The sequence below is a fragment of the Oncorhynchus mykiss genome, chromosome 10 (assembly GCF_057628025.1).
Source record: "Oncorhynchus mykiss isolate SJ-2025 chromosome 10, ASM5762802v1, whole genome shotgun sequence".
NCBI classification, from domain to species: Eukaryota; Metazoa; Chordata; class Actinopteri; order Salmoniformes; family Salmonidae; genus Oncorhynchus; species Oncorhynchus mykiss.
This window is the reverse complement of record NC_143031.1, coordinates 44,812,680-44,827,993: the sequence shown is the minus strand read 5'-3', so window position 1 is coordinate 44,827,993 and position 15,314 is coordinate 44,812,680. Positions and strand designations below refer to the sequence as shown.

At 41.5% G+C, this 15,314-nt stretch overlaps 1 protein-coding gene across 1 annotated transcript; it reads left to right on the top strand.

Annotated features, from left to right (window-relative positions):
- The first annotated feature begins 9,932 nt into the window (after positions 1–9,932).
- LOC110534010 (insulinoma-associated protein 1a-like) lies at positions 9,933–11,743 on the top strand. The gene has a single exon (XM_036990398.2). The coding sequence runs from the start codon at positions 10,086–10,088 to the stop codon at positions 11,343–11,345; it is 1,260 nt and encodes a 419-aa protein (XP_036846293.1). The 5' UTR covers positions 9,933–10,085; the 3' UTR covers positions 11,346–11,743.
- Positions 11,744–15,314: the final 3,571 nt, after the last annotated feature.

Below are 15,314 nucleotides of genomic sequence, written 5' to 3'. Positions count from 1 at the left end.
AATTTCATGCAGCGCTAAAGGGAAGTTTTAAGAACCACCAAAAGCAGGTCTTAACTGTAACGCAGTTGATAATGACATGGATTTTGAGAGCGGAAGTGCAGCCTATCCAGCTGTGTGCCCATGAGAGTTGTGCCTTTTGGAATGGTCCCCCCCCCCCCCCCCCCCCATTTCATTTGATTTGATTCAAAAAACCAAGCCTAACCTACCTTCCCCTTAATCAAGGCTAGTTTAGCAGCTTTGCATAGTGTGTATTTTCATCCTGGCCATGCATTAGCCAAGTAGCCAATGAATAAAGAGTTTTTTTATGGTCTACTGACAGTGGCTGGAAGTATTTTGGAGGTTTTTGCCCTCGTGCTTTTTCATGATTCACAATTCACATTCCTGCATATTTCATTTTGCTTGTTCAAGTAGCTTACACATCCCCGTTTTCAAAGAGCGCCCCTCGTCCGATTACCAAAGACGTGCTCCACCAAACTATTCAGTCCTTTTATAATGCATATCAAAGGCAGATTTTTTTGAGAATGTGCCTCACACATAGGCAACAATACAATTGACAGGAGCCATGTATTTTGTATAGGCGTGTGAACGTTATGCATAGAAAGATTTACTCCTAGGTTTGTGCACAGTGCCATGGAACTAGAGATGGGATTTTTGATATCATGCTTCTGACCCCATCCGGTTTAGAAATATTGCATAGCCTCCCCTCTTCTGAATGAACCTCTAAAATTCTTAGCTATTTGATTTAGAATTTTAGGACCCCTTTAGGTATAAAAAAGGTATTGAATTTGGCATTTACTACTATAGCCCATATAAATGCATGGAATTACAACACATTTGTAAATGCTAAATAAAGACAGTCGTAAAAAGTATCGTAAGGAATAAGGTTTTGATGTGTCTATCATATATCTAGGAGATATAAGAAAGCTCAGGAAATATTTTTGTTTTTTTGGACACATATTTAACCCATTATTTTTGTTAGCCTGAAACTACCTCCATACTTCCATTTGTTTGTATGGGTTACCTTCAGATGACTCCCATTGCAGATGCGGAAGGCCGACATAAGCGGATGAGGTGGATTGAGACGCAGCCCATACAAAACACCTGATATCTCTAGCTTAAACTGACAGATTTTTATGGGGATTTTTTAATTGTGTTACTTAGATTGAAGCACGGATGTGTCAATAGACTTTTAAGGATTAACGAAGGTAGTTTTTTTTGTCCAATGCCCAATGCATTCGCCAAATAGCAGCCTATCAATGAAGGGTTTGACTGCTTTGAAATAAATATTAATCACCAAAGCTTGATTAAAAGAGTTTGGGAGCAGCAAAACAGCGTGCTCCTGTTGTTATTTTGGATGTACGTAAAAGCATCCATAGTCTACATTAATATTATATGCCCACGGGGAGCAAGTATGGTGCCTGTAACTGTATTTAGACAAACGCCTATTTAAAACAAGTTTTTGTTTAGTTTCAATTACAATTGTATTCAAATTATTCATTCTCTTTTTAATTAATTTAATCTTGCTTATTGACAACTTCTGGCTTGTCCATGGCTCAGACATGGCAGACATAATGCAATTTAAAGTAGCCCTAGTCCCTATATCAGTGTGAAGGCTTTGTTTAACAATATATTTCTATATTGAAGCCATGCAATTAGGCTTCTTACGATGTGGACTGCAAACATGTTCCAAGATATTTAGCAAAGATATGCCTACCTACATCTTGTTATTTTGTTTCTGTAGGCTATTTAACAAACTAGTCCATAATGGACTAACATTTGATTTGGAGTTGACCATATATTTAGCCATTTAGCATGTTCTGATTGGCCAGTGAGGGGTCAAGCCTTCGACACACCTACAAAATTGTTTACTCCTCAATACCCAGCCCTTTCGCGCCACTGCCAGCAACTGCACCCATAATTCCGTTTGTGAAAATAGCAAAAATATTTCTGACACATCCCCAACCTATAGCTCTACAACCAGCACTAAGATTGACCATTGCATACGTTTTGTTAAAATAGATCCCTAATAATTTGACATGTGACCATGGAAGGTAATAGCCTAAACTAAAAACACTAACAAAAAGTAGCCTAACACTAACAGAAAGTAGCCTACTTTTAAATTAATGATATACAGTGCCTTGAGAAAGTATTCGGCCCCCTTGAACTTTTCGACCTTTTGCCACATTTCAGGCTTCAAACATAAAGATATAAAACTGTATTTTTTTGTGAAGAATAAACAACAAGTGGGACACAATCATGAAGTGGAACGACATTTATTGGGTATTTCAAACTTTTTTAACAAATCAAAAACTGAAAAATTGGGTGTGCAAAATTATTCAGCCCCTTTACTTTCAGTGCAGCAAACTCTCTCCAGAAGTTCAGTGAGGATCTCTGAATGATCCAATGTTGACCTAAATGACTAATGATGATAAATACAATCCACCTGTGTGTAATCAAGTCTCTGTATAAATGCACCTGCACTGTGATAGTCTCAGAGGTCCGTCAAAAGCGCAGAGAGCATCATGAAGAACAAGGAACACACCAGGCAGGTCCGAGATACTGTTGTGAAGAAGTTTAAAGCCAGATTTGGATACAAAAAGATTTCCCAAGCTTTAAACATCCCAAGGAGCACTGTGCAAGCGATAATATTGAAATGGAAGGAGTATCAGACCACTGCAAATCTACCAAGACCTGGCCATCCCTCTAAACTTTCAGCTCATACAAGGAGAAGACTGATCAGAGATGCAGCCAAGAGGCCCATGATCACTCTGGATGAACTGCAGAGATCTACAGCTGAGGTGGGAGACTCTGTCCATAGGACAACAATCAGTCGTATATTGCACAAATCTGGCCTTTATGGAAGAGTGGCAAGAAGAAAGCCATTTCTTAAAGATATCCATAAAAAGTGTTGTTTAATGTTTGCCACAAGCCACCTGGGAGACACGCCAAACATGTGGAAGAAGGTGCTCTGGTCAGATGAAACCAAAATTGAACTTTTTGGCAACAATGCAAAACGTTATGTTTGGCGTAAAAGCAACACAGCTTATCACACTGAACACACCATCCCCACTGTCAAACATGGTGGTGGCAGCATCATGGTTTGGGCCTGCTTTTCTTCAGCAGGGACAGGGAAGATGGTTAAAATTGATGGGAAGATGGATGGAGCCAAATACAGGACCATTCTGGAAGAAAACCTGATGGAGTCTGCAAAAGACCTGAGACTGGGACGGAGATTTGTCTTCCAACAAGACAATGATCCAAAACATAAAGCAAAATCTACAATGGAATGGTTCAAAAATAAACATATCCAGGTGTTAGAATGGCCAAGTCAAAGTCCAGACCTGAATCCAATCGAGAATCTGTGGAAAGAACTGAAAACTGCTGTTCACAAATGCTCTCCATCCAACCTCACTGAGCTCGAGCTGTTTTGCAAGGAGGAATGGGAAAAAAATTCAGTCTCTCGATGTGCAAAACTGATAGAGACATACCCCAAGCGACTTACAGCTGTAATCGCAGCAAAAGGTGGCGCTACAAAGTATTAACTGAATACTGAATAATTTTGCACGCCCAATTTTTCAGTTTTTGATTTGTTAAAAAAGTTTGAAATATCCAATAAATGTTGTTCCACTTCATGATTGTGTCCCACTTGTTGTTGATTCTTCACAAAAAAATACAGTTTTATATCTTTATGTTTGAAGCCTGAAATGTGGCAAAAGGTCGCAAAGTTCAAGGGGGCCGAATACTTTCGCAAGGCACTGTATAGCCATTGATTATATAATAATATAAATGCCTCATTAGCTTAGTTCAACTGTCTTACCCCATTACAATCAAAAATATAAGATTGTTTTACTCCATTGTTTGTAAACAATGTACCCTAATTGTACACAAAAACTGTATAGCTTAAAAAATAATGTGAGGTTTTGCCCGCCCTACAGATGTCTATATCGGTCCGCTAATACAGGACTAGCAAAGGCCCAGTACTTTTGTGGGAAACAAAAAAACATTTTTGAATTTTATTATTCAGATTTTTTTTGTAATTCAGATTTTTTTAGGGGGTGCTGCTCTACCCTCAGCACCCCTACTTTCCGCGGCTATTTGTATATTGGTTTAAAAGAATTGCGAAAGTCAATTTGTGAAGTTCCATTTTGAGACCTTTCTGAATTCTCTAGGCCTATTAGCCATCATTAGCTCTATTCTCAGAAGGTTCCGTGGAAGGAAGGTGTCCTAGAAAGGCCAGAAAGATGTACAAAGACTCCAGGCACCTCAGCCATGGACTGTTCTTTCTGCAAGCGTGACCGGAGCATCAGGTCTTGGACTAACAGGCTCCAAGACAGCTTCTATCCCCAAGAAAGAAGACCGCTAAACAGGTAATCAATGGCTGCCCACCCTCACCCACAAAATATCCGCACTGACCCTTTCTGCACTGACTGCATACTCACAGGTATCCACCCACCCATTCACACATACCTACACTGACACTCTTGCACACACACACTCAAACTCACATACTGACGTCCACACGCACACACACACACACTCACATACTGACGTCCACACACACACACACACACACCATCACGCAAACACTCACCATATCTGCTGCTACTATTTATTATTATTGTTATTATTATTATACTTTATCTTGCTGCTAACAGACACTTTTTGTTTTACCCTTGCTTACATGTACATAGCCTATTTACCTCACTACTGCAGTATCCGTGCACATTGAAACTATGGTACATGTTTTGTTTTTTTAACTTTATATCATTTCTTCTTACCTTGATATTCAACAGATTGCTGGGAAAGAGAGCGCTATCAGATTTGACACCAATGCTCCTTATAGGACACATCATTGCACTGCACTCTATACACATCACTGCACTGCACTCTATACACATCACTGCACTCTATACTCCTCTGTAAACTGGTCATCTCTGTATACCTGTCGCAAGACCCACTGGTTGTTGCTTATTTATAAAAACCCTCTTAGGCCTCACTACCCCTATCTGAGATACCTATTGCACACCTCATCCTCCACAAACAACACCTGTTCTGCCAGTCGGGTCCCCAAAGCACACACATCCCTGGGTCCCTCGTTTTTTCAGTTCGCTGCAGCAACAAACACTCAAACTGGACCGTTTTATCGCAATCTCTTCAATCAAAGACTCAATCATGGACACTCTTACTGACAGTTGTGGCTGCTTGGTGTGATGTATTGTTGTCTGTACCTTCTTGCCCTTTGTGCTGTTGTCTGTGCCCAACAATGTTTGTACCCTGTTTTGTGGTGCTACCATGTGCTGCTGCCATGTTGTGTTGCTGCCATGTTGTTGTTGTGTTGCTACCATGCTGTGTTGTCATGTGTTGCTGCCATGCTATGTTGTCGTCTTAGGTCTCTCTTTATGTAGTGTTGTGGTGTCTCTCTTGTCGTGATGTGTGTTTTGTCCTATATTTTTAATTAAATGTATTTTTATTTGTACTCCCAGCCCCCGTCCCCGTAGGAGGCCTTTTGCCTTTTGGTAGGCCGTCATTGTAAAGAAGAATTTGTTCTTAACTGACTTGCCTAGTAAAATAAAAAATAAAAAATTAAAAAAACAACAGGGGAGAAGGCCTGGGTGTTATAGATGTGACCTACTCCTCCTAATTTATGCAATTTGTGGCTTCAGAGTAGGGAGAGCATTGGTTAGTGGAACACCTGGCAAGGTGGGACACTTAAGCTTTGTAATTGATATGTTTAAATGTGTACTATAACATAACGCCTGTGTGTTAGTGAGGATGTATGTGATGATTAAAAAATGGCTATGGCGTCATCGTTGTGGGCGTGGCATCCCGTGTAATGACACATGTCTCGAGGCATAATGGTAAGTAAATTGACATAGGGTTCTGAGGTAAATAATGTTAAGGTTATAAAACACTAAGAACGGATTTTCAGTGTCTCATTAAGACGTATGTTGTAATGGGGCGTAATTGTAAATCCAAATGACTGTAAATGGTTTTCTTACTACTCTCACGTTTTAGAATAGTGATATTGTGACAGTGTGCCAGTATGCCAATCGCCTACTGTCAAAATGGGACACCCCTCTAGGCCATTTTAATGCAGAAAAAATATTTCCGGGGATTATGAATTACATGTTTTCTTAACAGAAATCTATTTTCTAAATAGGATCAAATGTTCAATTTCATTTTCCTCAAATCTGCAAATCAGCTAGCTTGCTAAAAAAAATACATTAAACATCCTAGCAAGCTATATTCATAACTATAAAGGTATATGATGACTAAAAAAGTTTATTTTGCTGTATTTGACTATGGTAACAATAAAACAGTCCTTGAAATGTTTGATAGGTAAGGTCTTTCTGGTTTCGTTCTACAAAATGTCCATTAGAGTGTGATGTTGAGCTGATAGGCCTAAATTAAGTTAATTTTATTTTATGAATAGGCTACACAATTACATATATGCTACATCATATAATTATCATCAAGTATGATGATGATAATGATAATAATATTGATAAATTATCCTTCTTAATGTTCCACAAAATTACATAAATAATGTTTTAATATTCATTTGTATGAATAACATTTTGAAATTACTCATATACTCTTTAATTTATTATTCTTTACGAGAAAGATTTGTGTCTCACTTTGCCAATCAAGGTGTCGCAATTTACCCGTATTGACTTAAAACATTTGGGCTCAGGACGGTTTGTGTTTGAAGAGTCCTCTGTGTTTAATATTATAATTTTTATGTATAGTGTAGTAGAGTTCTTAAGCTATTTAGAATTGTATCATTTTGGGGGTTAAGACAATGAGATGCTTCTGCGTAAGGTGTTCCGGAAAACAACTTTTCAGAAAGTGTCCCACTTTACCAATACTCACCCTATACACCCCGCCTTTACCCAATTTAATCTGGTTGAAAAGGGATTGGAGAACCATGGCGCTGTAGCTGCATGTTTGTTTATTCTATTGTTATTGGGGACTGGGAGGCTGTGTTTTCATGTCCTCAGCAAATACTGTACAGCTGTATGTAAATAAGACAGCACGAACTGCACATGGCCGAGGAACGAGCGATACGGGCCAATCGCTGGCGTTCCTGCATCCTTCCCCGTAGCAACAAGATTACACATTCCGAATTCCTCCTGCCCAGGCTGCGCACTGAACAAAGGGAGGGTAGTCCTATAGGGTGACGTGTCTCTCTTGTAAGGCTACTGTAGGCCAGGCAATGGATTTTCTTCGAAATACGTTTCCATGCAATTGCTAAGATTATTATGTCGAATCATCAGTGATGTGCGTGAGCATGATGCTAGGTGGCATTTATTGGGACGACTCGTGTAGGTACTTCTGCATTGTGGTCACTACCTGGCACAGCCACAAAGGCATACAATCTGATTTTTTTTTTTACCTAACCCTAACCTTAACCACACTGCTAACCCTAATGCCTAAACCTAACCTTAAATGAAGACTAAAAAGAACATTTTTGTTTTCATTAATTTTGACGGAATAGCCTATTTTGACTTGCAGCTGGCCCATCAAGTGGAAATCGCTCAGATCTGCCCTCAGGGCAAGATTCATGACAATAAACGTCAACCTGCTATTACAGGTCTAGTCGGTAGCCTAATATGGAGCAAGTTCTGACCACGATTAACATTCCAGAGGTGGTTAGCCATTATCTTCATGACTTCTGTTTCTCAAAAGGTGCTGCTCTCATCTCTTTGTGACTCATGTCTGAGACGTTTAATTCCCTGGTTGTGATTGTGTTCTTATTAGCCTGAATGTTCAAACAAGTTTCTATATTATTCTTATGACCTTTACCTACTGGGGCCGAATTCACGTGTCTAATGTAGCTCAAGATATGGCTCATAAACACAACCTGAGGGGCCATGCAGCGCATTGCTGTTTTTGATTAGGCTACATGTTCAAAACAACATTGTGGAACATTGTCTAGTTGTATCAGAAGTATTTAATTTAAATTAACGGAATTAGTTTGAACAGGTTGACGAGTCTATAGGCTATATTGTGCGTGACCATGGCGCCTTTTTAAAACGTGTTATTCTTCATATGCCTCAGTGGAGATAGGTATTCCGTTAGTTTAAAAGCGCCACATTTGTGATTCCGTTTAATTATGCCGCTGCTGAATTGTGCGTCTGAGCCGCCAGTAATGGGGTAAGTCAGGCAGGTCACGTCAAAGAATAGGACCGAAATCAATTCTCCAGCTTTATGCAAATAGGGTGTCACAGAGGTCAGGGCGGGCGCGTGGCTTGTGCCTCCAAAGGCACACGCTTCAAACTTCCAATTCCAACAAAGGCGGAAAGTAAAAGAATTGGGAATGTCCCCCTTCGACCCCCAACACATATACAAATACACGCCCCTCGCCCCTCCATACCGCAATCCTTCTCGCGCTCTAACTTTTTTTTGTCTCCTATCCCCAAAGGACGAAAAAAAATCCAATAACAATCAACGCTCCCCGGAGACAACAGACCGGTTGGGCGACACCGCACAACGGCTGGGGGATGTGTGTGTTCGTGCGTGCGTGCGTGCGTTTGTGGGTGTGCGCCTTGAGCATATTCCAAATGAGTTTGCTGCGGAGTACAAGACAATGTATGTTTCTGCATGGGACATGCTTATTTTTCATAACGATATTATCTGATGTCTATTTTAAATCAGTGGTGACAAGTTATAGGCTAAAGAAAAGAAGACCTATAAGAAAACAGGTCAAAAAGTATTATTTTGCCTGAGTTGACAGGCCTAATATCTATATCAAAACAGGAAATGGGGACGTTGCAATAACATATCCTATTGACTTTTATTTCAGGAACGTATAGAATTGCGACAATATGCATACACAAAATGTTGGTGTTTAAGTCCAAAAGAGGCTATAAAAACATTAATCAATGCAACTGACTTCGTAGATTTATGTGCATTGTTTAAGAGCCAACCTTTACCTCTCTCCATAGTTTACAGGAAGATGATTGGTCAGGAAGATGATTGGTCTGTGACCGTTGCCGTTGATTGATTTCAACCGTTTTGTTGGCCTTTACAATATAACCCTGATGCAGATAGCCCTGCTGCTATTCCCAATGTATCACTAATAATATTTAGTTTTAGAAGGGTGGGGGTGGGGTGGGTCTGTATATGTGATGTGCTTTTGCGCCAGATTGTGGGCATGTGATGGAAATGGTTCATTTCGCTGACAGTGACACGACAGACTGTTTCTATTGTTGAGTTGAGACGTTTGATAGTGGGGGTATTGGTTCTGGGCAGTTTGCCACAACGATGAAGCAGAGTTGATGACGACTATTAAAATAATTAGGATACCCTTCACACCAGGGAATGAACAAATCATATGGAGTTATTTTGTGTGGAGTTATTTGGCGTTTTCTTCTCATGTTGTTGAATCACACATTTTTTAAGGAAATTAACATGTTCAAATAGTTGAATGCCCCATGACGCCTAAGTGTAGGCTAAGGTGCATTTGGGCAGAGCATTGAACACTGATCTGCTTAGATTCACTGGTGCTGTGCCTCGTCTGCTCTGCTTCTTTTCCTCCAAACTGACACAAACCTGACTCCCCGCAGGCAGTTTTCCCCTCCTTTTGATTCGTGCGTTTCGATGAATGGACGGACGGCTGTGGCACGTGTGTGTTGAATAGAGTCTCAGAGGACATGGGAAGATAAAGGCTGGATAAGGGTGGTATGGCTCTGTGTAATCTACATAATGGCTAGGAACCGTCAAGGACGGGGCAAGTGGTCGGGGGGGGGGGAGCAGGGCGGGGGAAGACAGGGGCCTAGGCAATGGGGGAGGCTGACATCTGCCGCTGTGCTCCTCAGAGACTCCCGGTGGATCATGTTGCCGGGCCTTTCTATTGACGGCTGGATTGCTGCCATCTGCGTCCTAACTGACGCACAATGACAGCTTGGGGGCTTTATAAAGACCGAGACAAACGAAAGAGGGCCAGTGTGGACAAGTACTGCAGAGAGAAGAGGACGCATTACGATTACGCACGCCTCTTTACAATCCCTGGCCTCGACTTTAACAGTGAAGACGTATTGAGGTTGAAGATAACGCGTCGAGTGTGCTTTCTGACAGTCACCATGCCAAAGGGTTTCCTTATAAAACGTTCTAAAAAGGCTGGTCCTGTTTCATACAGGATGCGCGAGGAGGACTTGGCGCTGGTCGCCAACTGTTCACCGCTAGTCGAGAATGCCCCGGCTCATGCACAGCCCTCGGTGTGCCACAACTTTATCAGAGTTCAGAGCCGGGTTATTTTCGGTGGAATGTCAGAGTCTCACTGCGCGCCCTCGCTGAGCCCGACCCGACCTGACAGCGAGGGATATCAGTACCCGCCAGCGGACTCCGCTCATCAAATGCTCAGCTCTCTTTCTCCTGCTCCAGCAGATACCTTTCCAGAGGCAAATTTGGGAAGCTTTGCCATTGATGGCTCCCCAGTGTCGCCGTCTCTTCCGGAGATGACCACCAGACTGGACACCATGTGCGGGAATGCTAAATATGCAGCAGTGAAGCGGCCTGCCTTCTCCAACGCCAGATCTCCCCATACTAATTCTAAAAAGCGCAAGTCCTCAAGCTCCCCAAACCAAGAGAAGAAGTCCAGCATCCGACATGAGGTAACCACATCTCCCGTCCTCGGGTTGCGCATTACGGAGGAGGCAGAGGATGAGGTGAAGCAGCGCTCCAACACCAGTAGTCAGCTCGGAGAGTTTATCTGTCAGCTTTGCAAGGAGCGGTATGCGGACACTCTAACTTTGGCCTTCCACAAGTGCTCTCGCATCGTCCGAGTCGAATATCGCTGCGACGAGTGTGACAAAGTGTTTAGTTGTCCCGCTAACCTGGCCTCCCACCGACGTTGGCACAAGCCAAAGGGTTTCCAAGTGGAGAGAGTCTCGTCACAAAGAGAGGAGAGCCGACCTCATACACCAACAGCCAGATATACGCTCCCACCCTCCACGCCACCCTCAGACTCGGGCTCGGATGAAGAAATGATGTTCAGCTGCCCTCAGTGCTCAAAGAAATTCAGAAAACAAGCGTACCTGAGGAAACACCTGGCCTTGCACAACAGGAAAGCAGCTAGTCATCCCCAGAATCAGACTCCTTCCTCTCCTTTGGCCATAGTCACAGACCAACAACACAGCTGCCCGCTGGAGTCCGGCCGGGAATCACCCCAGCCCTCCGCAAAATACGCAGGGACCGAGCGTATCACAAAGGTGACAGGAGAGGTGTTTCCGTGTCGATTTTGTGGGGATAATTTCTTCTCCTCCCCTGGCCTCACCAGACACATCAACAAGTATCACCCAACGGAGTGCAGACAGGTGATAGTTTTGTCCCAAACTATTTAATGACCTCAGGCTTTTGCTTCGGCATTAATGACTTCATTCCATTTGGAAAGAGTTATTGTAAACATTTGTTCCTCCTGAATAGTCTACTTTTGTGTAAATGTCTTCTCTTTTTAAAAATTCTTTATTTTTATTTTTACAAATGTATATTTATCTATAGTCGATTATTTATTTGATATTTATTGATTTGTTAATTTAATAATGTGTTTGTTTATTTATTTATCTGCCCAGATTTGTATTAATCATGTTGCTTTTGACTGGGTTGATGTGAGCAATGATATAAAAAACAATTACGCATTGCCTCAAATGACCTCTGACCAAATGTGTATACTTTTCCTTGAAACACAATACTATCATGCCAACTTCTTCCTAAAATAATAAAGTATAAATCTACTCTGCAATTGTCTATTTATTATATAACATATCTTATTGTGTTTACTTTTTGTTAGGCTACATCCATTTCTGCAACATCTACTTTCCATACATGCCAACACCAAATATGCCCTTTATTTAGAGTTGATGGATCAGGTCTACTTGTGATATGATAGATCGACAATTGAAAAACATGGTCAATGCCATGTTCCCATTTGATATAGAATGGGCCCAACCGACAAATCCATTTCCAACTTTAAGCATCGACCTTGACAGTGGTCATTAGGTTCAAGTTCAGGGGGAAGCGGGGTAAGGTGCAATATGATAAAGGTTTGTCTTTAGTTCAGCCTAGTCTTATAGACTAGAAACAACATAGTAAACGTAATCCTGGACACTAAAATGTATATGATACTGTATCATACTAAATGGAGTGTCTCGTATTTACGAACAGAATAATACGAAATGCTCTGAGACCAGGTTGCAGCGTTCTACAGACAGAAGGGGCATTCTTATGGTAAAAAAAAAAAAGTCAGGAATAAGTATTTTGGCTATATTTACGAAAATACGCATGTTTTCATAAAACGTAGTGATTAGCCCATTATCCATTTGAAAATGTAGCCATATTACCATTTCAAATATGTTGGAAATCTGGCACATAAGTAGGTTCTACTTTTTTAACGCTATTCCAAAATAAATGTAAATGGTTGGAATTAAAATGGCTCTTTATAAAAAGCCAGGGAAGAGTCCTTCATCCATTTTGGCCACAAGAGATCCTCTCATATCAACTGAAAACAATTGTTGTAAGCTACACTGGTATCATCCCGCGCCCTTGTGGTACAACAAATAATTGCTGCTGCTTGCTTTACGCCCCAAAAAAGGGAATTCCCCCTCTCCCTGAGTAGCCTGGATACCAGTCTTTTTAGCTAACATTCCACTCCTGTCATTTGCCAAAGGCAAAGACTACTCCTTGAGCATAGTGGAGTAGAATTGAATGCATGGAATCGAATGAATGGTCAAAGAAGTGTTGAGAATAAAGAAATCCTGATGAAGCACTGATGTTTTCCAGTAGCTTTCTGTACCATTACCTCCATGCTGAAGGTTTCATTTCTTTCCAGAGACAATCGGGTAAATGCTTAGCTACTTGTTTGTATTCATGAATATTTGACAAATTACAAGTGTTTGTAATGAAACTGGTAATTGTTGTGAAGATAAAGTAGTAATGGCACGAAGTAATGTTCCCCTGGGAAAAAGGAAGTTCCTCGAAGTCTAGCAATACAATATATAATTGTGCCGCCATCAGAAAGTGCTCAAGGTTCCCCACTATGACCCTTTTGGTGGCCACGGCATCAGTAGCATTAGAGGTTGTTACAATAAGAGATTACTGGTTTGATCATGTTTTCATGATACTCTGGTACTCTTCTCTGCGGTGTGTGTGTGTTTAGCCTGGAGTGCAAGATGGAACGTCAACCATCACTAACATACAGGCAGTGACTGGAAAGGTCAAGACTCCCCATAACCCTATGAGCACTCACTCAGCCTACATACTCACCTACAATATTTTACTTTTACATGGAAGAATGACTTCAGAATCCAGTATTTACAATCCACACAGTCATAAAACCTCTCACACTGTTGTGTTTGCATGTCTACTGTACGACCATCATCATTCATGATCTGTTATGCAGGCTCAACAAGCCAGTTCCTGCTTTCCTGGTAATCTATTTCATGGAATGTGTGCTGGAAGCTTGAAAATGCTTGTCTGGGGTCGACTCTACTTCAACCCCCCCCCTGATATGACCTGGTTGGTAGCTGTTTGCATTGGGGGCAGTCACAAAACCCTCTCCAATGTTTTACAACAAGAGTGTCCCACTATGTCACCTACTTTCTATTTTTCTCCTCTGTACTATCCCTATCTTTCTCTTTCTCCCTCCGACTTTTTCATCATTATCATGAGCCTTGTTGACTTACTGCTGCCACTCATTGAGTCTGAGTAGGGAGCTCCAGTGGAGGCCAGGCATCCAGTCTCCTGCATCCTCAAAATCTTCAGAGGTTTAGACCATCTGAGCGTCCTGGGTCCTGCGTACCATCCGGTAGGTGTCTTCCAGCCTTAACTCATTACTCAGGCCGACCACCCCTGCTTGATTTCTCATCATAGCACTTCAATGGATGTAAATAACCTATGGTACATAACCTAGAGTTGAAGTTGAAAGTTTACATATACCTTAGCCAAATACATTTAAAATCAGTTTTTCACAATTCCTGACATTTAATCCGAGTAAAAATTCCCTGTTTTAGGTCAGTTAGGATCACCACTTTATTTTAAGAATGTGAAATGTCAGAATAATAGTAGAGATAATGATTTATTTCAGCTTTTATTTCTTTCATCACATTTCCAGTGGGTCAGAAGTTTACATACACTCTATTAGTATTTGGTAGAATTGCTTTTAAATTGTTTAACTTGGGTCAAACGTTTCAGGTAGCCTTCCACAAACTTCCCACAATAAGTTGGGTGAATTTTGGCCCATTCCTCCTGACAGAGCTGGTTTAACTGAGTCAGGTTTGTAGGCCTCCTTGCTCGCACATGCTTTTTCAGTTCTGCCAACAAATTTTAGGATTGAGGTCAGGGCTTTGTGATGGCCACTCCAATACCTTGACTTTGTTGTCCTTCAGCCATTTTGCCATAACCTTGGAAGTATGCTTGGGGTCATTGTCCATTTGGAAGACCCATTTGTGACCAAGCTTTAACTTTAACTGATGTCTTGAGATGTTGCTTCAATATATCCACATAATGTTCCCTCCTCATGATTTGATCTATTTTGTGAAGTGCACCAGTCCCTCCTACAGCAAAGCACCCCCACAACATGATGCTGCCATCCCTGTGCTTCACGGTTGGGATGGTGTTCTTCGGCTTGCAAGCCTCCCCCTTTTTCCTCCAAACATGACTATGGTCATTATGGCCAAACAGTTCTATTTTTGTTTCATCAGACCAGAGGACATTTCTCCAAAAAGTACGATCTTTGTCTCCATGTGCAGTTGCAAACCGTAGTCTGGCCTTTTTATGGCAGTTTTGGAGCAGTGGCTTCTTCCTTGCTGAGCAGCCTTTCAGGTTATGTCGATATAGGACTCGTTTTACTGTGGATACAGATACTTTTGTACCCTCCAGTATCTTCACAAGGTCCTTTGCTGTTGTTCTGGGATTGATTTGCACTTTTCGCACCAAAGTACGTTCATCTCTAGGAGACAAAACCCGTCTCCTTCCTGAGCGGCATGACGTCTGTGTGATCCCATGATGTTTATACTTGCGTACTATTGTTTGTACAGATGAAGGTGGTACCTTTCCATGCGTTTGGAAAAAGCTCCCAAGGATGAACCAGACTTGTGGATGTTCACAATTTTTTTTGTTATGAGGTCTTGGCTGATTTCTTTTGATTTTCCCCATGATGTCAAGAAAAGAGGCACGGAGTTTGAAGATGGGCCTTGGAATACATCCACAGGTACACCTCCAATTGACTCAAATTATGTCAATTAGCCTTTTCAGAAGCTTCTAAAGCCACGACATAATTTTCTGGAATTTTCCAAGCTGTTTAAAGGCATAGTCAA

Bases quoted from the DNA above. Each gene is read 5' to 3' on its own strand.
- LOC110534010 (XM_036990398.2), top strand. From the start codon at position 10,086: ATGCCAAAGGGTTTCCTTATAAAACGTTCTAAAAAGGCTGGTCCTGTT.